We start from the raw sequence: 27,466 nt of genomic DNA, 5'->3' as shown, positions 1-27,466 counted from the left end.
ATCATCTTCCTGTCAGATCAGGGAAGTCGAGGGACTCGGCAGCCGCGCAGGACACCCCGTGGGCTGATTTCCATGTCATTGCCCTGAATGGTGTTCTGGCGCAGAGGTGTGACACGGAACTCTTACATGACTTTTGGGGACTCGGACGCTGAAGGACTGAGGTGTGTTGTCGGTGGCACAAAATGCACTACTTAGTGTTTGTGAGCCAGAGTTATAGAGGGCACGGGCAAGGCTTTCTTCTCAAATACTGTTCTCTCTGGCATCTCTTGTGTCACCTGAAATAGCCAAAAATAATGCACCTAGTGTGCTTCCTACTGAAGGCTCTTTGTTCAAAACTGCCCGTATCTGAAGGCGACAACCAGTTGTCTCCAAGGCCTGTGAAAAACAATGAGGGTTTTTTTTTGCCTTCATCACTAAAAAATATTCTGTTACTCATCCTCCTGTTGAAAATGTTTTATATGATGATAGAGTCTGTCTTCTGTTCTGAGATGTCCGTTATGGGAGCTGTGCTCCTTGCTCAGGTGAACATGCAGATCTGGGGGTCATCCTCGGGTCTGGGATCCCAAAGCCGTGCACCTCAATTTAGAAACTCCTTTTCCATTTGCACCTAGCCCAGTCATTTTCTCACTAAATTTCCATCTTCAAGTGACCTGGTCTAAACCTCTGAAATGTAAATCATTAAAAACAAACAAACAAACATGCTTTTTAAAAGTTTTGAAACAAATTTAAGTAACTATAGAACTTAAAATTTGATTTTTTTTCAGTTTGGCTCTACGTATTTCTCTCATCTCTTGAGTAAATAACAAAAGGGATATTTAGTGAAAGATTCCCTTGGAAAAGACCCAATTTTTGAATCTGGCAGGAAAAAAAAAATGATGTAAATAAAGACCTAGAACCTTCATCTCCTGATCTTCTGTTTCCAGACTTGGTACCCTTTTCTTTTCTTTACTCTTTCCTTTTCTTTTCTTTCTTTTCTGGGACTCTTTTCAATGGACATCACTATTTCCTGGTACTCAAGCAAACAGAGAAATTCAATAATATAGTTCATTATTGCTGGACCTAATTTTTAATGTCTTCCCCCCATCTCTGCCCCTTTACAGAAGCCAAGAAATGCAGATTGTATTGTATAATCATCTATCATTTCCTACACATGTATATTTAAGAGGTCTATACGCTAGGAAGCCAAAGTTTCTGGCTTGGGAAAAAAAAAAAATGTTAAAAAGAAAAAGAAATGGAAAAATCACCCAGGCAGAAGGTTAAGGGCAGGGGGGAATAGAAGGGAAAAGAAAGAAGGCGTTTTCACAATAGAACCTGAAGATTATAAAGAAAGCTCAGGATGCCGAGAGAAAGGAAGGTCAGCCTGGACTGGGAGGAGAGGCAGCAGATCCCCCAGCAGTATCTCCTTTTCCTGGTTGTCAGCAAGGTCTGTTTAGGAATAACCACAAAGATAATAGAAAAGGAAGAATAAAACTTTAAAAAGTGAAATTTGAAAAGACCAATGAATGGATAAAACTATCATTGGAGCTCAGAAAAGGAGCAGTAAGAATATATTCTGTAGAAGAACGAAAAAAGAACTGTAACCTCAGGTACAATCAGGGGTGCCTGGGTGGCTCAGTCACTTAGTCTGCCTTCCGCTCAAGGTCATGATCTCAGTGTCCTGGGATCCAGCTCTGGGTTGATCTCCCTCCCCCTCTGCCTCTCCCCACCACTTGTGGTCTCTCTCTCGTTCAAATCAATCAATCAGTCTTTAGGTGGGAAAAATACTATATAACCAATAATCATCCATAGAATTAGAAAGCAAATTTTTAAGTTTACCATTCAGAAGATCTTAGGAGCAAGTAGTTCTGCCACTGAATGGCTGATAGTTTTGTCAGAGTTTCTATGCTATTTAAATAATTCCAGCTTTTAAAAAGATAAAGAACACATGCCCTCCACATCAAAAACTAATGATGTACTGTATGGTGACTAACATAACGTAATAAATAAATAGATAAGAAGATATAGAAAATTCCCTAATAAACTTATGAGCCTTAATCAACTTTACTACCCAAAACCAGGTAATACTAGAGTAAAAAAATAGAGATCATTTTCTACTTACGAATAAAGATGCAAAATTGTAAACCAAGCAATATTAAAAATTAAATCTTTGATGTTATAATGAAACTAAAAGCTCCACTCTGTAGGTTCATATAATGGATTAAGTCTGTCTTCTGATCTTCTCTTTATTAACTTGATAGAATGTGGATAAACCCCAGGATGTAGTAGGTTGAATCAGCATATGAGAAAGATGATAACAGTGCTTGACCTAGCTTCCTCTAGGTGTCCTCTGCAATTATACAGCAATAATAGAGCTTTCACCTATGATTCTGAAGTAATCTTTTAGGGAAGATTGTTCAGGAAAATAGGCTTTGTTCATCCATACATTCATATACACAGTACTTGAAAGCATCAAATAAATGAGTAACTCTTGACGATGATTAGGCATTCAATCAATAAAGGTTTTATTTGGGAAACCTGTAGTGTTAGCACATTCAACCTGTCATTATGCTTTTTATCTTGGGGGGACTTGAGGTTCTTATTCAAGCGTCTGCTAGGGTAGATATTAGAAGACACTAACCAAAATCAGTAGTTCATCTTCACTACAAAACATTGCAGGAAAGAGACTGTATACTGAAATGAAATCTATAATAAAAGCTACCCATTTCTCTCATTTTACACTGACTAGATAGATAGATAAGATATAGATATCTTAAAATCCTAAAATGGTGTCTTGGTAAGACATACCATAGCCACCCTTTAGAAGGTATCCCAGATGCGCTGAGTTTGAGTCTCCTCCCTGAATAGTGAGTCAGTGAGAGAGATCAATGCCTAAAAACTTGTTGGTGCTCAGTAAACATTGTTTTAGCTTAATTGAATCACTCAGACAGAAGATTATCCAGGCTTCCAAATCACTTTATTTCTCCTCTCCATATACAAACATATGTACAACTTAAGCCACTGATTTAAAAATCATTAGATAGTGCTGTCTACTCTATTAGCTTAAATGAATGTACCTTATCTTTAGGACTATATTTGGAAAAATGTTTAAGCCTCAAGGTCAGGGCACTTGGGTGGCTCAGCTGGTTAAATGTCTGACTCTTGATTTTGTTTCAGGTCATGATCTCAGGGTCACGAGATCAAGACCCACATCGAGCTCCAAGTGTAGGCAATAATCTTGAGCATGGAGCCAGCTTAAGATTCTCTATCTCCTTCTTCCTCTGCCCCTCCCCCTCCCTCTCAAATACATACATACATACATACATACATACATACATACATACATAATTTTTAAGCCTCAAGACCCCCAGTAATGTAGAGTACAGAATTCGATAACCACCCTAAAGACATGCTGACAGAAGTAATGCTTTACCTAAAGAGAGGCTTCCAGAACTGTCAGTTAGAGCCTAAGCATCCACGGACAACACGATACCAGTTCTCATTCACACAGTTTTACTCTTCAGGCAGTCCTTTATCATTGGTCAGCTTCAACCAGTACCCACTCTGTAGGAAAGCACACGGGGCACGAGATTTGCCAGCGCTTTTAGTTGCTTACTGTTTTCTCTTCTTTAATGAAATGTTGTACCGAACCAGGCTTTACCCATGACAGGCCAGCAACATGAAATTCTATCGTGCTGCTTTCCAGGCTTCTTCTGACTCAGCATCTTCTCTCTGGCTTCATCATACACAGAAAGGTTCCATGGAGAAAGGCTAGTTGCATAGGGGTCTTATATTTTAGATTGGTCAAACAAAGAAGTGGTGCCTACCACTCTCCTTTGAAAAAGCTGAACATCTTTTTCATATGGTCCTGCAGCCTCTGGGTTCAGGGGGCCTGTGTATCAATCTTGCAGGAGACTGACCTTGCATACATTCACACCTGCCAGATATGATTATGGTTCCGCTTCCAGTTTGCAGATGTTCTCTTCACATCCAGCTGGTGTGAGGTGGGATCAACTAGCAGGTGAAAGATGGGCATATCAAGCACCCAGCATGGACATTCACCATCTGGGTAGTTATCGGGGATGTAAACTTAAATACGTCATCTTGATGAAGTCCATGCTGTCTGAATAGGACTCCAAACCACATTAATGCAGAGCAATAAGGTGACTCCGTATAGAGACCGGGTAACTTCTGCTTCACAAGCAAGGTAAATTCTGTCAAGAAAAGTGTATTCCAGGGAGAAGGTTCGTACGAAGCATGTGTGCCACGTGCTGACTGTATTGCTGGAGCAGGAGATCTCAGCTTAGTTATGAGCAGTGCATTTGGGGGACTAGAAGGCAGCTGTGTCTTTGGAGGAGCACATGGAGGACGAGTTATCATATCACCTGTGAATGTCTTTTCTTCACCATCAGATCATTTGCATACTGAGCTAGACATGCTCCAGAATGGGTTCATAATGTGGACTCCAAAGACATTTAGTGATCTGTGTCATTAAACTCTTCTGTCTTCTGAATACAACTCCCCAGCCCTGGTTTTCTCCCTGCTAAACAGGGGCTGATGAGTCTGGCCTTGAAAGACTGTCAGGAGGAGGAGGTTGGATAATGCAAATCACTCACATCAGTGCCCATTTTTAAATGCTTGTAAAGTAGATATTACCTTTATGGGTCTTAAAAGCTTATAAAATCACAGCTTTCATTCTCTCTCACCAACTGTTGTTTACAGATCTTCTAACTCCCTTACTGACAACTTATTTTTCCAACGTCAGCTTATTTGCCGCTACCATCTCTAATCTATATATAGTCTTTGTTTCATATTTTTACAATCTGGTTTCATTATTCTAGTGAAGTTTCTCCCATACTCACTGACTTCTGCTTAAAAGGACTGGCCTACAAAAGATCTCACCAGCCCATCAAAAATGTTCTTATTTAATCCACAAATGGACCAGTCGGAACTTGGTGTGAGGGTAACACTTAGGACTATAGCCCTTCTCAGCTCTGTTCATTCTGTCTGGAAGTGCAGATGATACTTGCCACCAAATATCTTTCTAGAGATGCAGTATTTTTAGGCTCAGGCATATTCAGAAATCTACAGTTGTTTGGGTAGATCAGCTTTGGAGGGGCAAAGTTTTATTCTGTGTATTTGCATATGAATATTTTCATGTATATATCTATCTAAATGTATATCTTCTTTGAGAAATATAAATGAGAAATAACTCACTCTTATAAAAACTAGCATTAGAGTTTTAATTCTTGGAAAGTGCACATTACAGTTTAATTATTTGAGGTACATTAATTTACCACCACTCCATATAGGATGGAAATTTAGTCATATCTTCAGAAATAAAAATCTGTAATGTAAACATATAGAATGGTAAAGTGACTGAACATTTCTGATTTAATATATACTGAACCATATTTTAGAATTAGACAGGAGGTCTGCTTAAAGTATTTCTGTCTGTGTAGCCATTACATGTGTACTCTCCCACAGCTTAGATTCATTTGGTAGCTACCGTTCTAAATCATAATTGGAAGATCCTATTAAAAAACAACAATAAGGGTGCCTGGGGGGCTCAGTCAGTTAAGCATCCGACTCATTCTGTTCCGGTGGTGATCTCACGGTCTTGAGTTCTGCTTGAGAGTCCCTCTGCCCTACCCTTGCCCATGAGCGTATGTGCTCTCTCTCTCTTTCTCTTTAAAATATATAAAAATTTTAAAAGATATTATAAAATAACAACAGGATAATGATTTGGGCCATAACAGTAATTATGATTTTATTCCCATGAGATTTTTATAATATTTCCCATTAGTGTGCCTTTTAAGACAATATTTATTTTAGGGATGCCTGGGTAGCTTAGTCGGTTAAGTATCTGACTCTTGATTTTGGCTCAGTTTGTGATCCCATGGATCCTGGGATGGAACCTCATGTCAGGTTCCATACTCAGTGGAGAGTCTGCTTGAAAGGTTCTCTCCCCTTGCCTGCCCCCCGACCATTTTTCTCCCTCTCTCTCTCTCAACTAAATAAATAAATAAATATTTTTCCAAAGAAAATCTGTTTTAATAACAGTTTTCTGATTATACAATAAATGTGCTCACTGAAGAAAATTAGCAAAATACAAAAGTGTAAAAAACATCATCTCTAGAGACACATGGGTGGTTCAGTTGTTAAGCATCTGCCCTCGGCTCAGGCCATGATCCTGGGGTCCTGGGATGGAACCCCAGGTCAGGCTTCCTACTAAGCTGGGAGTTGGCTTCTCCCTCTCCCTCTGCACCCCACCTCCCCACTTGTTCTTTCTCTTTCTCTCAAATAAATAAAATCTTTAAAAAAAAGATCATCTCTAATCTCACTATGAACCGATCCCAATTGTGTATGCACGATTATATATGTATATGTATACATATACGCATATATATACACATACATACATATACATATATATGTATATGTATACATAAAAAACAATGATTCATAATACTGCGTATACTGCTCTAATTACTTCTCTGTCCAAAAAATATATATGTAAGAGTTTTATATATTTCTTATAAAACCCTGAAATATGATTTTCTTTTTAGTGGCCATGTAGGATTTTGAGAAATTAATGTCAATTTATCCAATCTGCTATTTTGAAATTTTTAAATAATAAAATCAAAATCCATTTTGATGAAAAACCAGAGAACTTAACTGCAGCCAGTTCTGGTCCTCAAGAATTTTTCTCTCAAACAGGAAATGCCAGACTATATGAAAGAAGTCCGAGCAGGGGAGGACCCCAAATCCAGTACACTGCCTTAATTCTGTGTGTTGACACAAAACATTGATGAAGGCAAGTAGGGAGTGAGGCTCCCCAGATTATCATATGTGTAATAGAATTCAGACCATTGTATAACCAGTAATGGCTTCTTTAGCCATAACTCAAAGACATCCTCTTTATTCTAGGGTCTTTTTTTCAATAATGAATAAATTGCATTTAAATTATAAACTTAGAAAGGAGAAGTAAAAGGATTACTGAGTGAGAGAGATGAAGAAAAGCAGTAAATCCTATGTGATCAGAAGGATAAGTTTCCCAGTTCATCCGACATAAGAGATGGATTAATTACAATGTCTCTGAAGTGGGGGACAATTTTGGCAGTAATTTATATTTAAGTAAACCATTAGTGCCATCCTATACATAATCCCATCATTGGATGACTAACAAGAATATATGGTATTTGCTTATGATTTTATAGTTTCTAATAAAATATGACATTACCTCTTTGAATCATTCTTATTTAGGGAAAACGTACTTGCCTAGGACTTGGCTGATGTAACCCACAGCAACCATTAAATGGCATAATGATTCTGTATCTTTTGACGTTGTCTGTACATCTTTCTCTCTGTGGTTCATTCTGTCCTAGAAAAAGTATCCCTAAGGAGCAGTGCTTGGATTAACCCCTGGACAGTGATCAACAGAAATTTTTCCTAGAAATAACTAAGTCTGTCAACTGCTCAGGTATTTAGTTCATGGAGAGACCATCATACAGGAATCCAAGAGGTAAATTGTGCTCTTAAAAAATATACAAAATAAAATAGTCAAACATTATGGTTTTCTTTGAAGGAAAAGTGTTATTTGTGATATTTTCTCCTAGAAATCACCTTCGAAGACATAAATACAAAGACATATTTTATATAATCTTCAGTTTAAAAAATTGGCATTATCTATTATAGAGAACATATGGGAAGAATGGAATTCAAAAAACAACAGACATCTATCTCAGAAGCATTTAAATCTAGACTCAATCCAAATCAGAAATATCTAGTAACTACCCCTCCCTGCCTTTTTCCTTCAAATATTCACATTGTTTTCTGGGATAAAGCTGGAAGTAGAACATTGTTTATTCCCTGCTTTTGTCTGACAATAATTTTGTTGTTGTTGTTTTATACTTCTAAAATTTGGACTTTTATTTACAAATAGGATTTTAGGAATGTTGATGTAATTTTCACATAACATTGCTCTCAGAATAATGAGATAGCACATTATAGCTACTGACAGTGATGAGAAAGAAACTTAAAAATGAACCAGTCAGTATTTGAGGAACATAATGCATTTCATCCATTCTAAGACATGAACTTTTTTCGGAGTGTCTTACAATTAACTTCTCTTTAAACTAACAGACTGAATGTTTAGAAGTTTTAGTAATATTTTGAAAAATTTATTTTGCTTATGATTTTCTTCTTACTATATGAATAAAAGCAATGTATGATAACATCTTAAATGTGATGAAATACAATATTGTGTTTTCAATTTGTAGTAGATAAAGATAAAATTATTCACTGTTTGGGGAGTACTTGTAACTGACATTCTAATTCATCAACATAGACTTTCTCCCAAACTCCACTAGATAGAGAAAAACAAATTGTCTTGGAAAGTTATTTCACAAAAAAATTCAAAATTTCATCCTCATTCTATTCAGAAAGTCGCTTTCTGAAATCTAACTAATGGGGCATTGGGCCAGAGTGGATTAATGAATTCCATAGATAATCCCTCAAAACTCAATTTATTCATTGAATTCAGTTCTTTCTCTACTAAATGTATTCCCAAAGCTTGATCGGTAACCAGATTAATTAATTTGTTACATATCCTTACTCTTCCTTTCTGATAGTCAACAATGAATAAAATCCAAAGTCAGAGAGAAGAAGCAGCACAAAGATAATCCCTAATCTGAATAACCACTTCTGGACAGCAGAGAGCCTACTAGGCTTTAAGTCTTTCTATAGAATTCAAAATATTGGACCCAAGGATAGATGCCTTACATGTATTTATGTGTGTGTGTGTGTGTGTGTGTGTGTGTGTACACAGAGTAAACACGCATATATTTAATTACATAGTCATGTGTATTTAAAAGGCTTTGGCCATAATGTTCTAAAACCACTATCAAGAAGGCAAGAATGCACATGTTAACATTTCTTTCTGGGTTAATAGAGATGAGGGGAAAAGTTATTGGGGTTTGCAAATTTATTTTAAATAAATTCTTTTAAAATACCCACTGACCTACATTTATTGAAAGAAAAACAGTCAACTACAATTGTAATTGTTATCCTGTCAAGTATTTATTAATAGACAGGCGGCTGTCATCTTTGTTAAAATGCTCTAAGTTGACAGAATTTCATTTACATAAATGGGTGGAAAATCCGTTTCTTACTTGTCCAACAAACTGGAGACAAAGTGCCTGCCAATGTTTTAATTTCTTTTTCATGTTCTGGTTAGAGAGTGAGAAGAATGCTTTCACTCCACAGTGTCATGAATATGATAATCTATGGAAATCACGGAAAGCAGGTACTTAAGTTAAGCATATACTGTACTATGGGAATCCCTGATGAATTCGAGTCTATTCTGTTTAGAGAAGATGTTGTTGCCTGTGAAGTGACAGACTGCCAGATGTTCCTGAAGTAGCACGGTAATGGGCTCAGATCGTAGCATCTTTCCCCAGCCCCCACAGATGACAGCATTTACTTTAGGCTACGGAATGGTCTTCCTTTCATTCTTTAAGAACTCATGTTTACATTTACTTTGCAACTATCAAATCTTCATTTTCTTAATTTTACTTATTTCAACATGTGGAGCATAAAATTATATAACTATGTGAGTAATCCTTACTTTATAGAGTGTATGCAGTCTAAATGTGATATAAGCAATTCTCCATCGTGTAAAACATGCTTAAGCCATTGATTTACCTTATAAAAGCTGGAAAAGGGGATTTACACGAGGGAGAGGGAATGTTTACTTTAGCATATTAAGCACATAGAAAAATGTGCTAAAGCAAAGTTAATACTAGAAAGAAAACTAGAATGTGTTGCGAGGATTTCTATAATAATATGATGTGGATGATAAAGACTAACTTGGAATAAGTGCCTACTGTTTACCAAGCTCTGGCTTCATTGTATACATTTTATGTAAGTTATATAATCCCTACTACAACCTTATGAAATGTTATTCCCATTTTATGAATGAGGCACCTGAAATCTTATAAAGATAAAACAAAATTTGACCAGGTTAAATAGTACATAATGGAACCAAGATTGAAAGCCAACATGAAGTACTGTACTGTTTATCCTATATATACTACTAACCATACATTTGTTCATTTGAGAATGTATACTGGGCCAGGTATTGTTCAAAATTCTAGGGGAACATCACTAAACAAAATTTATGAACATCCTATTTGGTAGCTTGTATCTTCTACAAAGGATGGAGATATAAAGTAAAGGAATAAAAAATATGATCATTATCAAAAGGAAGATATACAGAGTATAATTTAGAGGACCTCCTCTCCACATAAAGGCCCTAAGACTTTTTAAGAACAGCAAAAAGTACACGAGTGTGGTTGCAAGGTAGCAAATTAAGAGGAGAGTCGTTAAAAAATAAAATTGGGGGCGCCTGGGTGGCTCAGGGGGTTAAGCCTCTGCCTTCGGCTCAGGTCATGATCTCAGGGTCCTGGGATCGAGCCCCGCATCAGGCTCTCTGCTCTGTAGGGAGACTGCTTCCTCCTCTCTCTCTCTCTCTGCCTGCCTCTCTGCTTACTTATGATCTCTCTCTGCCAAATAAATAAATAAAATCTTTTAAAAAAATAAAATAAAATAAAAATAAAATTGAAGGGGAAGGTAGGAGCCAGATAAGCCTGCAGTCAGTGCAAAGCTTTTAGATTTTATTTTAAGTATTTTGGGAAATCACTGGAGAGTTTTAAGCAGAGGAGTGACATGTTCTCGTTTCTATTTAAGACAATTGCTCTGGCTACTATCTGGAGAATACATTATAGCAAGTCAAAAGAGAAAGTAGACAGATCAGTTAGGAAGCTACTGACTGCAGTGTTCTTGGTGAGGGATATTGGAGCCTTGGACTAGACCCATATCAATGGAGATGGTGGGAAGTGGAGAGAATTAGGTTGTTTTGAGTGTTGTTTTGCTGAAGGAGTTGTTCTAGAGGGGAGGATACAGGGAAAAATAAATCCAGAATAGCCCTAGGTTTTTGACTTGAGCAAATGGGTCAGCAGTCATTTCATTAACTGAAATAGGGAAGATTGAGGAAAGAATGTTCGGAGTGAAATAACAAAGGATCTGCTTAAGACACGTTAAGTTTGAGATCACTCTACATCTAATTAAATGTTAATTAAGTCATTGGATATAAGAGTCTGGAGCTCAGTATAAAGAACAGAACTGGAACTCTAAATCTGAAAGCCATAGCTTAAACGATATTTAAAGCCATAGGATCAGATCACTTGGAAAGGGTCACTGGCAGAGGGGAAAAAAGAGCATCTAGGACTGAGACTTGGATGTTCCAACCTACGAGTTTCAGAGAAAAAGAAAAGAAAAAAAAAAAATTACAGAGAAACAGAAGTGAGGTAGAAAAAAAAGTAGTACAGTATTTTAGGAAGGAGAGAGGGGGTCATCCTGATTGAATGCTGCTGAGGCAGAAAGTAAAATGAGCACGAAAGTGTGGCCATCCAATCTGCAAAATAAAGGTTGTCTTTGGCCCCATCACCACAGCATTTCTGTGTCTGGGAATGGAGGATCAACTCCAGGACCAAGTAACTGAGGAGTTGAATGGGTGGTGAGTCTGGGAGATCTGACACTGCAATTACCAGGGCTGCAGGCAGGTTTGAAGGGAACTAGGCAAATGAGGAAGCCTGGAAGTGGCTGCAGAGACAGAGTTCTTTTATTCGTTTTGTGTATTTGTTTTGAGGAGGGGAGGGATTAAAGCACATTTGTATGTTAACAGAAATAATAAGAAAATGAGAGTGAATCATGGGATGGTCAGAGATAAAAATTAAAGAAGATGATTTCGATTTCTTCCGGTGATCAAACAGTATGCAAGACAGAACCCTCGGTGGATCCTGTAAAAGCAAGGGCACCTCCCATCATAACAGAAGAAAAGATGAAGGTTGATAGTACAGATAAGGGGGATTTACAAAATGCAGAATAGAAATACTACTTAAGTATTTTTACTTGATAATGTGAGGGCAGGTCCTCAATTGAGAAGGAAAAGGAGTGGCAGTTCAAGCTTTAGAAGCAAGAAGAGGATGCAAAAAAATGTCACGTGGTAGAGAGAGGAAGCTGAAGAGCAATCGGTAGTAACACAGTGAGGCCCTACTGCGTGCTCACTTGTGATTACAGTCACGAGGTTGTGGGGGGAGCAGTCATACTCTGTAGCCATCTTCGGTTTTCAACTGTAAATAATGAAACGATGGGATGATTGAGATAATATGGGCAAAGATTTTGCCTGGTGGATACAAGAAAGGGTTAGAGGTTGTTGTCTGATAGGACTTGACCTTAAATGATCAGATAAATGTGTATCATTGAAAACTGTGGCACACATTGTATATGTTTTAAGGATTATTTATGTTTAATTCCATTCCATTACAAACTACCATAAACTCCCTGAGGATAGACATCATCTCTGTTTTGGCACCTATTATGTCTTCTTCTTCTTCTTTTTTTTTTTTTTAAGATTTTATTTATTTATTTGACAGAGAGGGAGAGATCACAAGTAGGCAGAGAGGCAGGCACAGAGAGAGAGAGGAGGAAGCAAGCTCTCTACTGAACAGAGAGCCCAATGCGGGGCTCAATCCCAGGACTCTGGGATCATGACCTGAGCCGAAAGCAGAGGCTTAACCCCCTGAGCCACCCAGGTGCCCCCCTATTATGTCTTCTGATTAGCTCTTACCCTTGGTATCTTCTCCTAAAACATAGGCCATACAGTAATTTTAGGAGACACAGCAGCCAAACAGCTGAGAAAGGACACTGGAACTCAATTTAAAGAAGATGCCTGGCTTGGAGGTGAGAGACCTAGGTTTGGTTGTGCCCTACCATTACTGTTATGTGACACTGGGCTTTGTGTGCTTGCCACATTGGTGGCCCTTAGCTTTCATCAATATTATGATAATTCCATTATTGTAAAAATTAAATGGATAATATACACAAATAATTTCTATAGCTGGAAGTACCGTCACTGTGTTATTCAGTTTTAAAATTTGGTCCTAATGACTCTAGGGACATGTGATGTTCATCCACTGGCTGATATCTGATGAAGCTCAGAAAATTATGTACAGATCATTCTTCTCCAAGCCTAATGGCGGGTCTCTCTGACAACTGTTTTCATTTTGTGGTATTAGCTTTGCCAAACATGAGGTTCATCTTTATAATAGACTCAAGAGCAGGAAGATCTAAAGACGAGCAGTGTGGCCTACGTGGCCATAGGGCCTACACGAAACACACAGATGTCAAGTGAATTATTGTTTCTGGAAGCTTAATGTTTAATGCAATGATTGCCTAGATTCACAACTGTTCAAAGTATATTTTCAATAAAATAATGGGTTTTTAAGAACTCTGGCTTACAAATTCTTTTGTTGTTTAATTTTTTTTGTTGTTTCTATTTGACTTGGTTGTTTGATTTTTATGAACAGGAGAGTGAAATAATTGGTCGTTATTATTTTCTTGATAGAATACTTTAAGCAAAGAATTAGGAAAATACAAAGAAATTATTTGTGTTGTGCTCTACACCGTTGAATATAAATTAATTTCTTGGAACTATACCTTACAATACCTTATCACTCCAAATCTGTCAGGCTGTAGAGGATGTTTTACAATTTAAAGCAAATGTTATTATCGGGGATTGGTTTAAGTAATATTTTGGATGAGGCCAAAAATTAGTTGTTTGGTCATTAAGCATTAGATGATTCTCATTCTTGCCAAGCCTTGTGTATAGAGATAACCTGTCTAGATGTTTTATATGAAAAGTGTTCAGTTATCAGCATTAAGCTGTGACTACACACACATTGAGGTTGTTGAAATTTCTTGTCAGTATAACTTTTTGTTGGTGTTAATCCCTCATTCATTCATCAAACAGTTAATTAAGGACAACTACGTACGAAGAACTAAGGTGAAGATAAAACATTTTCAAAAAGTATCCTGTCCTCAAAATGTTTATGATCTACTCAGAAAAATAGAGATGCATAAATAATTATAGTATCATTTAGATAGTAATGAAAAAGAAAAAGAGAGGAAAATCCAAAATCTGTGGGGCAATGATTGCCTTCAGTAATGACCCAGGTACAGAGATGAATTTTATCTTATGGATGTTTGCTGCTATCTCCGTGTCTGCATGCAAAAGCTGTGGTTTATGGAGAATTTTGCCACACATACAAAAGATTCTGTCCCGTGTTAAATACACCCTACTAAATTTCTTTCCTTTCAACTAAAAACTTGGACTTCCTTTTATTTTCTCTCCAATATAAATCTCCTGCTTAGCATAGAAGCCCTAAAAATGGACTTTCATCAAAGTGATGATCATTTTTTCCAATATGTCCTGAACTGTAACTCCAAATAGGGTTTTTGATTGGATCAAAATGTGATATTTTATGCCCTATGCCACACTTTCAGGTAAAAAAAGCTTAAAGCAGTCATCCCTGTGTTTCTGTGTAGGGAAAATATTAAGTATCATATTGAATAAATATGGAAAAGATTGATTAATCTTCCACTCTTGCTCCAAACATAGCCTGACCCCGGAATGCTCTTTTCATATTTATAGCAGTCCCATTTTCCTCATCACCCCATTTTTCTGCTTTTCTTTGCTTCTATCCCATTGTATGGGGTAATTTTTATTCCATTTTCCCTCATTGGTTTTTGCCCTTGACATTCTATGCAATATTTAGCCATGAAAGCAGTAGCATTTTGAAGGTGGATTTCCAAAGCAAATTATTTCATCCAAAGTTCTCCAAAGGCACTGGAAGGACTATAGCTTAGGAAGTCTTTCTTTATGTGAGGCTAATATTTTGTGACACTTTTATAATGCAGAATACTCACTTCATCTTTACATTGTAAAGATGTTAAAAAAAATTGTACACAAATACAAATCACATTCACTGTAATAACACTCTGCTTCTGTACTGCTTTATAGTTTTCAAAATGGTAACAGCTGTATTTTAATAATCTATTAGTGCCTTCCTATTTCAAACAGTCGTTTTGAAGAGCAAGTAGGCAGAATGGTCATTGCTATCTCCATTTTATGCAGGTGAAAACCAAGGTCCACATAGGGCAAGTGACTTGTCTTAGAGACCAAGTATCTTGGTCTCTGATCCCAAAATCCAGTGATCGCTCTGTATTGCACTGCTTCAGTAAAAGTTTCCATTTTCTCCCATCCTGTAACATCCTGTAACTGCATATCAAATGCAACCACATGTGTGTCTATGTTTTATTCTTACTGACTTGGCAATTTCATGTCTGGTATCACTTATATCCACTTCTAATATTCATGTGGTTCATTTGTATAGAATGTATCCAGGTGAGTTGTAACTATAAACCAAACTGTATAAAGATAATTATGGTGCAGCGTTGGTGGTAAATGAATTTCTCAATGTATACAGGTTATATTAGCCTTCATTTTAAAAACTATTTTATTTATCTTAATTATTTATACAGGTTTTATTATTTAATAATTAGAAAATAGAGAAGATATCTTTGGTTGTACCTTCCACCAGTAAAGCCTAGAACAGTTTATGAACTCATCCAACCTTGGGAGTTTGATATTGTCCATATTATTCATACTTCCAGTTTCAAAAGACTTGAAATGTTCTGTAAATAGAAGGAAAAGAGTTATAACTTGTGACTCAGTCAAATATTTCATCCACAAACTGTGGATGTGATGTGGTTAAGACTATGGATGTGATGCCACCTGGTCATAAACTCTGAGGATTTCTTTCTTTCCTTTTTTTTTTTTTTTTAAGATTTATCTATTTATTTTAGAGAGAGAGCAGTGGGGGAGAGAGAGAGGGAGAGAGAAAGAGAGAATCTTAAGCAGACTCCCCACTGAGTGCAGAGTCCAATGCAGAGCTTGATTCCACAACCCCAAGATTATGACCTGAACTGCAATTGAGTTGGACGCCTAACTGACCAAGCCACCCAGGCGTCCTGTAAACCCTGAGGATTTCTAACTGTGAATTTGAAAACAAAACAAAACATTGCTGGAAGTTACATAAATTATCTGCTCTGAACCACTCATTTTACAGATGAGAAAACTGAGACCCAAAGGAGTCACTGGCTCCCATGGGTCACAAGATGAGGGGATATCAAGGCTAAGAACACAACCCCATCTTCTAACGCTCAAGTGCTCTTTCCAATATTACCTCCCACAGAAAGAAGCCTCCCATGCGGGCATTGCTTCTTGAGAATGAAGTATATTAAATTCACATTTGGCTGCTAATCATTTTCTCAGCAGCTCTATGGTATTTCATTAACTGCTGCATGTAACACTCTGGCCTTTCACCTGTATTAACTTGAGCTCATTAAACTTGAGGCCAATAATAAACAGGACTGAACTAATACAGATATTTTGCATGGTATGTGTTCAGCATTTTTTTTTAAACAGTATACTGTATGAAACACTTTTCCCCCCATAGTTTGTGGAATGAGTAAAAATGGGAAGGGAAGATTTCAAAGAATGGATTATATGTGTAGTATGTGTCTTTATATCAATCAAAAATATATTGTACACTTATCTAATACAGAGCTTTGTAAACACTATAAAGAAACGTGAGCTACAGCATAGCACAGGGTCTGGCATCTGGCGGGCTGGGATGTGAATTCTAGCTCTGCCATTTGTTAACACCGAGAGCTGGAGCAGGTTGCTTAGCCTTTCTGAAACTGTGATCTGGTCTGCAGCAGGGACGAGGATAATACCCACTTCATAGGGTTGCAAGAAAGAACGGATAATGTCCTCCCGTGCTTTGCAGAGGGCCCGGTGTACAGCAAAGCTCAGTTAATGTGCTGATTTTGATGAAGATGGTGCTGACAATGCATTTCCTTCCCTCGTCGAACTTATAATCACCTCCCACCCCAGCTGTTGTCAAGGAGGCTGATGTTCCTGAGTCTTCTCCCCACCTCATCATTACTACAGAATATAAGCAAGGGTCCTCCAGAGTGCCAGGAAAGAAAAACTAATCCCAGCTTCCCCACAGCGTGAATTCCCGTTCTTTTTGACTGAGAAGGAACTTTTCTGCAAATTGTAACCTCTGCGGCCACCGGTTAACCACAAGCTCTTGTGTGATTTTGATAGCATTTGAGATTCTGACTGAGCAGGGGATGGTGAGAGAGGAGGGGTCATTTGCAGAAAGATGCAGCAAAGAGAGAGGTCCATCATGATGAGAAGGATTCTGTGTCACAGAGAGTGAAAACTGGGTGGTGTCAGGCAGAAATCACTGAGATTAGGGGTGAAGCAGTCCATGGGCAGTGTGGGGGTGAAGATCAATGGGAGGCTGTTGGAGTTGAGGTGGGTAGTCAATATATGTTCTCTATTTTCCAGAGTACCATAGACTTTTTAAAGAAACAAATAAAAAAATCTCGTAGGCCATCTATGTCACTTTTATGCTTCTACCAAAATCTCATCTCCGTCATGTTGGATCATTATCTTCTTTCTGCCACAAACATCCTCACTCCCTCACCCCACCCTTCTTTCGGCCACCGAAGGCATCCAATCGCATATTTTCAAATAACTGTTGTTTCCCTATACCCTGAAGAACAAATATCCAAGCTGCTTTGCCCGGAATTCAGAGCCCTCCCTAAATTTCCCAGCTTTTACCCCTGTTATTCCCCAGTCATGTACTATATTGTACTATATTTTAGCTCTGTAAGAATGAGTTTATCCTGTTTTTTTTTTCTCTTTCCTCTCCTCATCATTCCTTTATCTGTCTCATCTCTTTTCAGCACCACATACTATTTCTCCCTTTTATAACCCTTTGTCACACTTTAAATTCCCCTTTCACTAGATATTTCCCTTAATCTCTTAGTGGAATTAAGTGCTCATTTGGGTCAGAGTTACATCAAACTGTTTGTGCATCTCTTCCTCTACTTATCCTATTCTTCCTGAAAACTGCCTATGGAACCAATGTCAGCTGAAATCAGCCAGTCCATCCTTCTGGAAATTGCTGTAAAATCCCTGGAGATTATGTTCTCTAGGTCACTTCCGGCTATAAATTCTCCTTCTTGCCGAGTTCTGCATCTCCCTCAATCTTACTTCTTGTTGGTTCCTATTCTTTGAGCTATATGCCCACCCAACCATGAAACTCAAGCCTATTTTTGCTGATTTTCTTCCAAATTTCTCTCTAAGGCATATAAGTACGTAGGAGACTTATTTAAGTTTTAAGGGTCAGAGAAGAGGATTTCAATTGCAGCAACGCAAACAGCTTCAAATTGAATATGAGCCCTTCCTTTTTTTTTAAAGTCCCCCAGCCCTCATACTACCAGGCTCTGCTCCCGTCTGTCCCTTCTCTCTTCCTTCGCTTTTTGCTCTTTCTTTTTCTCTCTCTCTCTTCTCTCTTCTCCCCCTGTTTCAGAATTTTGCCTTCCTCAGGCACAGTGGTTTGGCCATCTCATTGCTTTTGTTCCTCCTAAATCATGCACAAGGCTTCACCTCCCAAACTCCAAGCTAAAGGTATTGTTTTGGGGAGAGGGTTCAGGTGGGAATTTATTTATATTTTTATCTTTTTTAATTTAAATTCAGTTAGCCAACGTAGTTTAAGATGTAGTGTTCAACAGTTCGTCAGTTGTGTAAAACCCCCAGTGCTCATCCCATCACGTGCCCTCCTAAATGCCCATCATCCAGTTACCCATCCCCCAATCCACCTCCCCTCCAAGAACTCTTAGATTGTTTCCTATAGTTAAGAGTCTCTCGTGTTTTTTCTCCCTCTCTGATAACTTCCCATTCTGTTTTCCCTCCCTTCCCCTATGGTCCTCTGCACTGTTTCTTATATTCCACATATGAGTGAAACCATATGATAATTGTCTTTCTCTAATTGACTTATTTTGCTCAGCATAATACCCTCCAGTTCCATCCATGTCGATGTAAATGATAAGTATCCATCCTTTCTGATGGCTGAGTAATATTCCATTATATGTATATATGCACACCCACATACGCACACACACACACCCCACATCTTCCTTATCCATTCGTCTGTCAATGGACATCTGAGTTCTTTCCACATTTGGCTACTGTGGACATTGCTGATATGAACCCTGTAATGAGGGTGCCCCTTCTTTTCACTACATCTGTATCATTGGGGTCAATACCCAGGAGCACAATTGCTGAGTCATTAAGGGTAGCTCTATTCTTAACGTCTTGAGGAAACTCCATGCTGTTTCCCAGAGTGGTTGCACCAGCTTGCATTCCCACCAACAGTGTAAGAGGGTTCCCCTTTCTCCACATCCTCACCAACATCTGTTGTTTCCAGGCCTGTTAATTTTAGCCCATCTGACTGCTATGAGGTGGTATCTCATAAATTTGTTTCTTTAGAGGAACCTGATAGGCATCATTTAAATAATATTTTAGTATAAATAATAATTTTCTCACCTCAGTTTCCAACAATATGAGTCAGTCTTCCTCCCAAAGCCATGTGCTGCTTTTAAAAAGAACCTCCTCCTTCTTGTTTCTGTGGCTCCAGCACCTCCCCAGTGCTTGACCAAAAGCAGGTCTTCCCTCTGTCATCCTCTTTTAGCATTCTATCCATGTTAGATTTTCTTCTCTTGATTGACATTCTTCCTTACGTATGTTCTGATGTGGTTCCCTTCACAGAGGAAACTGCTCGCCCTCTTCTATCTTATTAAACAGAGAGCACTGGGTTAGCAGTCCGCTGGCTCTCCGGCACCTCTTCCAAAGTGCACCCCTTCTCCCTCTGGTGTTTCTTCCACTGGGAGGATTTTCTTCCCCTTTCCTGGCCCTCACACCTCCATCTTCACCATTTGCCAACCTATCCTTCAGAATTTAGCTCAGATGTCAGCTCTTCTAAAAAAAACACTCTGACCCCTCAGCCTGGGTTAGGTTTGCATTGTCATTGCTTATCTAGCACTCTGTGTCACCTGTGCCCCAGCCTTTGTCCCGGAGGACTGCAGTTGTGATTAACTATAGGTTCTATAGATTAACTATAGGTTCTCTATAAGGTCACAGATTGTCTTTTATAAATACATCTCAAGTGTCTGGCACTTTGTAAATGTTTTTGAGTTTATGAATCACAGCTCTTATGTATGTATAAATATGGTGGGTTTTTTTTTTACTGCATTTGATTTTAATGTTAAATGGACGTATTCGTTTAAATTCATTTTTTTCTGAAAGTCATGTTTCAGGTTATCTGACATTTCGAAAAACCAGCTGGGTTTTTAAAATACATTCAAGATATTCATTCATTCATTTGTTAAGCTTCAAAAAAATCTTGTATACCTAGTATCTGCTGGATCAAAAGTAACTCTCTAGGACCTCAAGCAGGGACCGTGGAGGCATAAACTACCAGGGGAAGGCAGTGTGGGGAGTGCAGGGGTTAAGGTGTGCTCTGGAGCACCTTGAGGGACCCTAACACTGTGGGGAGGGGAGCCAGTTAAGAAGACTACTTAGATGCTATGAAAACCAAGCTGAGACTACAATGCCAAATGGGCATGTAACAGATGAAAAAGACTGGCAGGGGCTCGCCTAGCAAAGGGGATGTAATAGCCAACATGGAAATATGGAGCATGGTACACAATGCAATATAAGCAGTTAAGGCTTATGGGAATAAATTGGCAGGCATGCACTTTACAAATATTATTCCATTTAATGCTTATATCAACATCGTGTGTTAGATACTGTCATTCTCATTTCATTGATAAGGAAAATTAGTAGCAGAATGGTTAAGTAATTGGCTCATAGTCACACAGCTAATGAGTGTAAAACTGTGATTTTAATGCAAATTTTACTTCTAAATCAGTACCCTAACCGCTATGCAAATGTTGGCTTTCTACTGTCACTGAGAAGCACGAACTGTCATCGCTTTTGACTGACTCAGACATCAGATAGTTTATCAAAAGTTGTATTCTTCAATTTGCCAGATTCAACTAATAGTTGTATTTCATTAATTTCAGGTATTTTGCATGTCCGACTTCTTTGTCCCCATTTATCCACTGGGCACCATGTAGTATTATGAAATATGTAGATGGTCCTTTCCTCTTTGTCTTTTACTGTTTTCCACTGTCCAAATTTGATAATATCATGAAAAACAGCTTACTGTTATGTCAGTGATTAAGCATTACATATCAGTTACAGGAAAAATCTGAGTTTCTGAATCTAAGCCATGCTAAAATGGATTTTGAAATAAAAATCAGGATCAAATGTAAGCAGTTCACTACTCTAATAATTCAGAGAAAGGAAGAAGAAAAGTAACTGAATTTGGACAGAACAGAATTGAGACTTCTCACCTCTGTTTCCCTTATGTATGTCATGCTGAGCACACAGTGGTTGAAATTAAGGTATGCTAGAAACACACTCAGAGAACCCATGTTCCCAGCCATTGGGGTCCAAACTGTATATTTTGAGTATCTAAAAAGTATTCCTTTGCCTTCGTGAGTTGTTTTATTTTTAAAGAGTAACTCTTTTATTTTCTTCATTTTTTAATCTCCAATTAATGGTCATTTAATTGAGATCAAACAGTTTTCCAAGAAGTTTGGTTTATCATTCCTTTAGACAACTGCAATAACCAGAAATATTTAATATATAATTCAAGCTGACAGTACCCTTAATGTATGGCAAGGGATACATAGAAAATGTGTAACATTGTTAAATGTACACATATTATACAGAATTTATTTAACCTTTAATGTAGTACAGGACAGTTTCTGATCCAGAGCTAGTGTTTGATACTGTATTTGTTGAATAAATGGCAGAATACAAATAGTATAACTAAGTCATATGTGGACTTTTGTAAAAAAAAAAAAAAAAGGCAATTCTTGGATTTGTGTAAAAAAAAAAAGCAATTTCTTGGATAGTTGTGAGACATATATCCTTGAACTTATTTCTTTGTCAGTGTATATATTTATACATATACACATGCACAAGTATATTATACACACACGCACACACAATTTTATATATATATATATATATTTGGATTTCAGGTTTATATTGAGTATTATATATATATAAATATATATTGTACTTAGTGTATATGTGTGATTTTATATATGCGTGTGTATACCTATGTAGGTAGATTACACTCAGTATAAACCTGAAATCCTCTTTTAACTTATTACCATTTGACTGTCAAGTAATTACTTTTCTTGTTGTTATTGTTTCCAATCAGATAAGGCAGTATGATTAGGAAAATAGAGTTGATCCATTATAGCACTGTACACCATTGCTATTAGCCAACTTGCTGCCATTCTCATGAAAATTATGCAATTTAAACTGGAAGATACCAGTACCTGCTTCTATTAGAAACAAGAATGCTTTTCTACTTCATAATATGCTCAATTACCTTTAGATTGATCCATGAATAAATTATAATCCAAATGGACTGCTTTACCTTAAAGCTTTGCTGGCTTAAGATATCATTGTTGATTCATTATGTTGTCACTTTTCTATCGGCAATGTAATGCTTTTTATATCTGGATAGAGACAGTTTTAGTGTGAGATACTGTTATCTTTAAATGAGTAGGATTTAGCTTTTCTGGTGAGAACAAATTCATCAATGATGAATCCCTGGAGAAAGTATTGAAACAAAAATCATACCATTTCGGAGCTTTGTTGAGTTCATCAGTTACAAAGCAGCTTTTGATAGTCATAAAGAACTTTTTTCTTTGTTTAAGAAATATAGCATGACGCTCAAAACCCCTTTCTTTGAGTTACCGCGGGCTACAACTTTTTCTGTAAGAAAATAATGAATGAAGAGGAAAAGCTCCTGCTGCTGCCTCTGTCAGGCTCTGCTGCTTCTCCTCCTGCAATAGGAAATCAATTAACTATATGTTCAGGCAGAGATTTGAACTAAATGCTTTATTAATCATCACTGATTGCACACATACACACCAGCCAACTATGCATTTGTCTTCACTCATTCTCAGTTTTATTGTGCTTTTTGTTTGTTTGTTTCTTTTTTTTTTTTTTTTTTTTGGCAAGATCAGAACACAAACCTGAGGCCAAGTGTAGTGTGTGTAAAGGTGGTCGTCTGGTGCAAGAGAGAATTGATCTTTTGTATTTTCAGAAAACTTAACTTTTAAAATATTCAGAACTCAGATATGGTAGAGCCCTCTTAATACGTAATAAAGGAATTTTTAAAAAGATTTTATTTATTTACTTTAGAGAGAAACAGAGACAGCATGAGCAGGGAAAGAAGAAGAGGGAGAGGGAGAGAGAGAATCTCAGACAAACTGCACTGACTAGAGAATCAGATGCATGGGACTCGATCTCCAGACCCGACCCTGAAATCTTGACCTGAGCCAAAATCAAGACTGTTGCTTAACCAGCTTTGCCACCCAGGCTCCTCTGTAACAAAGTAATTTCTTAAAAAGCACTAAACTTTCTTATACTAATTTGCAGAAAGCAAAATCTATGGCAGCCTTGATGTTTTGGAAGTTGGCACTACACCTGGTCTCTGGGACCTCCATATACCAGTGAGAAACTACACACAAATGAGCCTATTTGACTTGGACATGAATGGTAGAAGTTTGGAGAGGGCAGTCACTGGTATCATGTGTGAGTTGCTTTCGATTTAAAGAAAAAATATTGGCAAGAGATTTCCTTCTTTTCCATTGACTGCTCTAACTAACACACAAAGAAAATCCTGTAGGAATCTTTATGTTAAATTGAGAACTCCTCCTTAGGACTAAGTAGAAAAGATTATCACATTATACTCATAGCTCTGTTAGCCATAGAAAGGCAATATAATTTAAATAAGGCAAATGTGGTCAATCACTGCCCCAAAAAAACCACAAAAAAAAACTACAGAAAATATCAGGATGCTAGATGTTTACTCAGGCTGTGTTCTGTTCAGCACCAAGGGGTTTTCAAATACTATAATTATTATTGCTATTATTATTATTATAATCACTGGAACTATTTGAAAATATCACAATTTAAACTTAATTATTTTATTTCCCTTTGGATAAAGAATATTCTAAATGGGGAAAAAAAAGTCTCCTCTGGTTTATATTTAAAAGAAGATAGATCAAAAAGTTCCAGGAATGATTTCTTTTGAATAACATTTATAGAACTCTTGGATGGAATCAGAGTGCTCAGTCGGTAAGACTCAGGGAATCGGGATAGTGGTTCGGCGTTTCATTGAGCTTGCCACCATGAGGAATCTACTAGAGCCAGAGGTCAATTGTTTCAACATTTAATGACTTTTTATAACCTTCAAGAATATAAGTTTAGGATTTAGTGCTCTTGGTATAGAAGCGAAGTGTGGAAACAGTGATACTCTGACAAGAGTGATGTCATGTGGACATGCGTTTACCACCTTATGAGATGTTATCTGAACCCCATATTATCTGAACTTTGACATCACATATAATCCCTAACACCCTCATCTGCCCCAAGAAAAGGTTATTTAAAAAGAGGACATTTCAAACAAGCATTATCTATTCTACATTAAAAGGGCTTGCCTATGTGATAAATGTTGAGGATCTGTTTTATACTCATTGATTTGATGTTTTCTAACAAGACAGCATCACCTATTTTATGGTAAAATAGATACAATATATTCTGTCCCTTCATCATATTACTTCATATTACTGAAATCATTACATATTGTAATTTAGGAAAGCATTGAGGTATAGGAATGAAGTATAGAGTTCTAGTTTAATTGTATATAAATAATTTGGCATTCATAACATTGCTTCCATTTGCTCAACTTCCTGACATAATTATAGTAAATTGAGAATGGAAGTAACAATCTTAGATATTTCCACATAAATATGTTCTGCTAATATAAATTTTCAGGGACAGTTTGGCTGAATTGGAGTGTGGGTTAAGTTTCACTTACGTACCCTGCTAACATCTCTAAAGGACTAGAGAACTCATTTTCCTGGGACGTTATGCAACCTGGCAGGTGGAGGCCAGTGTTTCAAAACAAGTGTGATTTTTCACCGAAGTATTTGCTAGGTCAGAGATCAGGATGACCTTGGAGTGCTGTAGTTTTCCAAGCCTCTATCAGCTAGATAAATGGGCTTTATTTTGTAGGAGAGAGAGAGAGAGAGAAGAAAGGGTGTTTCTGCAGTCTTAGAAAAGAGACCCAGCAATTCCAGGTTATAGGCGGACACAGAACATTTGGAATTTAGTGATGTTTATCACCAGCTTCATGTGTCAGTAAAAGTGAAGATCAAAGGTTCTAGAAGAGGAGAAGGACAAAAGTGAAGAGGGAATAATTGTGGGATAATGAATAGTATGAGGGCATATTCGTGTTAACTTGAAACCACTTAGCATTTTTCCATTACACCCAGGTATCTTTCTAAATGAACTTTGTAAAGTACAGTTGAATAACCTTGAGATTTAAAGCTCCATGATGTGATTTTGAATACTGATGGAGTTTGTTTAAGCCCTATGATATTTCCTCTGCTTTTCATTTCTATTTTTGCCTCCTTCATGCAAAATAAAATTTATTTTCTGTACGGAGAAATCAATATTTTTACCATTTTGTTTTTCAGCTACTCCAGTAAATTGCAATCAACATTAGTTACAGTCTTTAAAGAGATGTAGTAAGAATTTGAACACAATAAAATAGAGATACAGATTAGAACTTTGGCAAAGTACCTTTGCTATTGACAAAAGCATTTGTCAGGGACTATGGCTGTGTCTATATTGTGCTAAAAACCTGATGAAGAGGAAAAAAAGCATCAATAGGTTTTACCTTCTGTCTATACGAACCAAACAAATGGTCTAATAGCTACCGTTTTAAGTGAATGGATTTAGTTTACCATTGTGAACTTTATTCCATTTAGAAATATATTTAATTAACATCTGTGTATTTTTTAAAATTTTATTTTTTTTCAGTGTTCCAAGATTCATTGTTTATGCACCACACCCAGTGCTCCATGCAGTATAGGTCCTCCTCAATACCCACCACCAGATTCACCCAACCCCTCCTCCCCCCAAAACCCTGTTTGTTTCTCAGTGTTCACAGTCTCTCATGGTTTGTCTCCCTCTCTAATTTCCCCCAACTCACTTCTCTCCTTCTCCCAATGTCTGTATATTTAATATGTATATATTTGGCAAAAGTATTGCACTCTTTAATTCTTTTTAATAATTAATGGAATCTGATACCTAATGAGTCTCAAATAAATGAAGACATTGTTACAGTATATAAGAACAATTTCAAAACACACATTTGTGTGTTGATAATACTTATGTATTAATATCCCCACATTTTTCTCTTCTGTGGGTTAACACGCTTTCTTATTTGTGCATTTACCTTTTAGAAACTACCAAGTTTTGGACCTTATCTTGAGCAGCGCAAGGAAATCATAGCAGAGAACAAGATTAGACAGAAAGAACAAAATGCAGCTTTGCCACCATTTGAGAGGAAGCATTTTATCCCCAAAAAGCCTATACCTACCATCAAGGTAAAAATTAAGTTATATATATATATACTATATTGCTGTGTAAATATACAATATAACTCAATATAGATTAACTATTTATTTACTGGGTAAGTATATAATTTATTTTGTTTAAAAATATAATAAAAGTTAAAAAAAAATCTGTCTATGGTGATAAGGGTTAGCCTCTTATTTGCATATTTTATACTTTTTAGAATATAGTCAAGTATGTGTTTCATGGAAATTTCTGTATGTATTAAATGGGCCAGGAAATATTAAGGTGAATTCTTTGTCTTCTCGTAGTCATTTTAAAGTTATATTCATATACAATTAAATCCAAAAGATATGCTAGTCATATAATACAACTAAATGATTAATATCCAACAGCATCAATTTGAACAAACTTTGTCTGATTGAGTCTCTAGAAAGCCTTATGAATTGGGGAATCAGGAGACTTTGATTTGCTGGGTAATAGCAAGAATTATCATGAAGATGGAATGGTGGATGTGTTATATTTCTTGATTTTTTTCTTGCATTTTTTATTTTGAAAGAGTAGCAGATTCACATACAGTTAAGAAATAATGCAGAAAGGTCTTGTGAACCCTTTACTCAGTTTCCCCAGTGTAACTTCTTCCAAATATCACAACCAGAATAATGACACCGATACAATATGCTGATCTTATTCAGATTTTTAATTTTTTTATTTTTGTGCACATGTCTGTATATGCACATACATGTGTGTTTACTTCTGTGCAATCCCACCACACGTGTAGGTTTTTTCCTACCACCACAGTTGAGATACAAGACTTCCATCACTACAAAGATCCTTGGGTTGCCCTGTCATAACCACACCTACCTCCTTCCTGCCCACTTTCCCCAAAATGGAATTGTCCTAATGAGAGAAAAGGGAGGTGTTATAGAACTTATAGAACTCCATTATCCCTGAAATCACCATCACTTAATGTGGTTTCAGTTACTGAAACTTATTCTTCCCTATTTAATGACAATCTACTCCTGCATTTCCATTTTCTGTTTGAAGTATCAGCTGAAAATCTTGCTCTTAAGACCTCTCAGGGGAACCTCCCAGAAATTCATCTTTATCTGTCACCTGGGAACTAGAACCTTCAAAATTCCCTCTGCC

General features: G+C 37.1%; 1 protein-coding gene and 1 pseudogene across 5 annotated transcripts in view; one reads left to right on the top strand and one right to left on the bottom strand.

Moving 5' to 3' along the window:
* Positions 1 to 4,431, bottom strand: part of LOC309842494 (AKT-interacting protein-like) — a 48,312-nt pseudogene extending 43,881 nt beyond the window's left edge. Inside the window, exons 1-2 of the transcript in view lie at positions 3,593 to 4,431; positions 249 to 375 (exon numbers count right to left, since the gene is read on the bottom strand). The product of the transcript in view is annotated as an AKT-interacting protein-like (transcript). The remainder of the gene's footprint in view (positions 1 to 248; positions 376 to 3,592) is intronic.
* DPYD (dihydropyrimidine dehydrogenase) overlaps positions 1 to 27,466 on the top strand; it is an 831,034-nt gene that overhangs the window by 780,471 nt on the left and 23,097 nt on the right. For 3 of the 4 annotated variants that reach the window (XM_082686464.1, XM_082686465.1, XM_082686467.1), the window contains one exon: positions 26,206 to 26,349. The exons of the other annotated variant lie outside the window; for it this stretch is intronic. In XM_082686464.1, the coding sequence (XP_082542590.1) occupies positions 26,206 to 26,349 (144 nt within the window). The remainder of the gene's footprint in view (positions 1 to 26,205; positions 26,350 to 27,466) is intronic. 4 annotated transcript variants of the gene reach the window in all.

The sequence above is a fragment of the Mustela nivalis genome (genome assembly GCF_964662115.1).
Source record: "Mustela nivalis genome assembly, chromosome: 10".
Taxonomy (NCBI): Eukaryota; Metazoa; Chordata; class Mammalia; order Carnivora; family Mustelidae; genus Mustela; species Mustela nivalis.
Note: the sequence above shows the minus strand (reverse complement) of the source record. Positions and strands in the feature narration are given on the sequence as shown.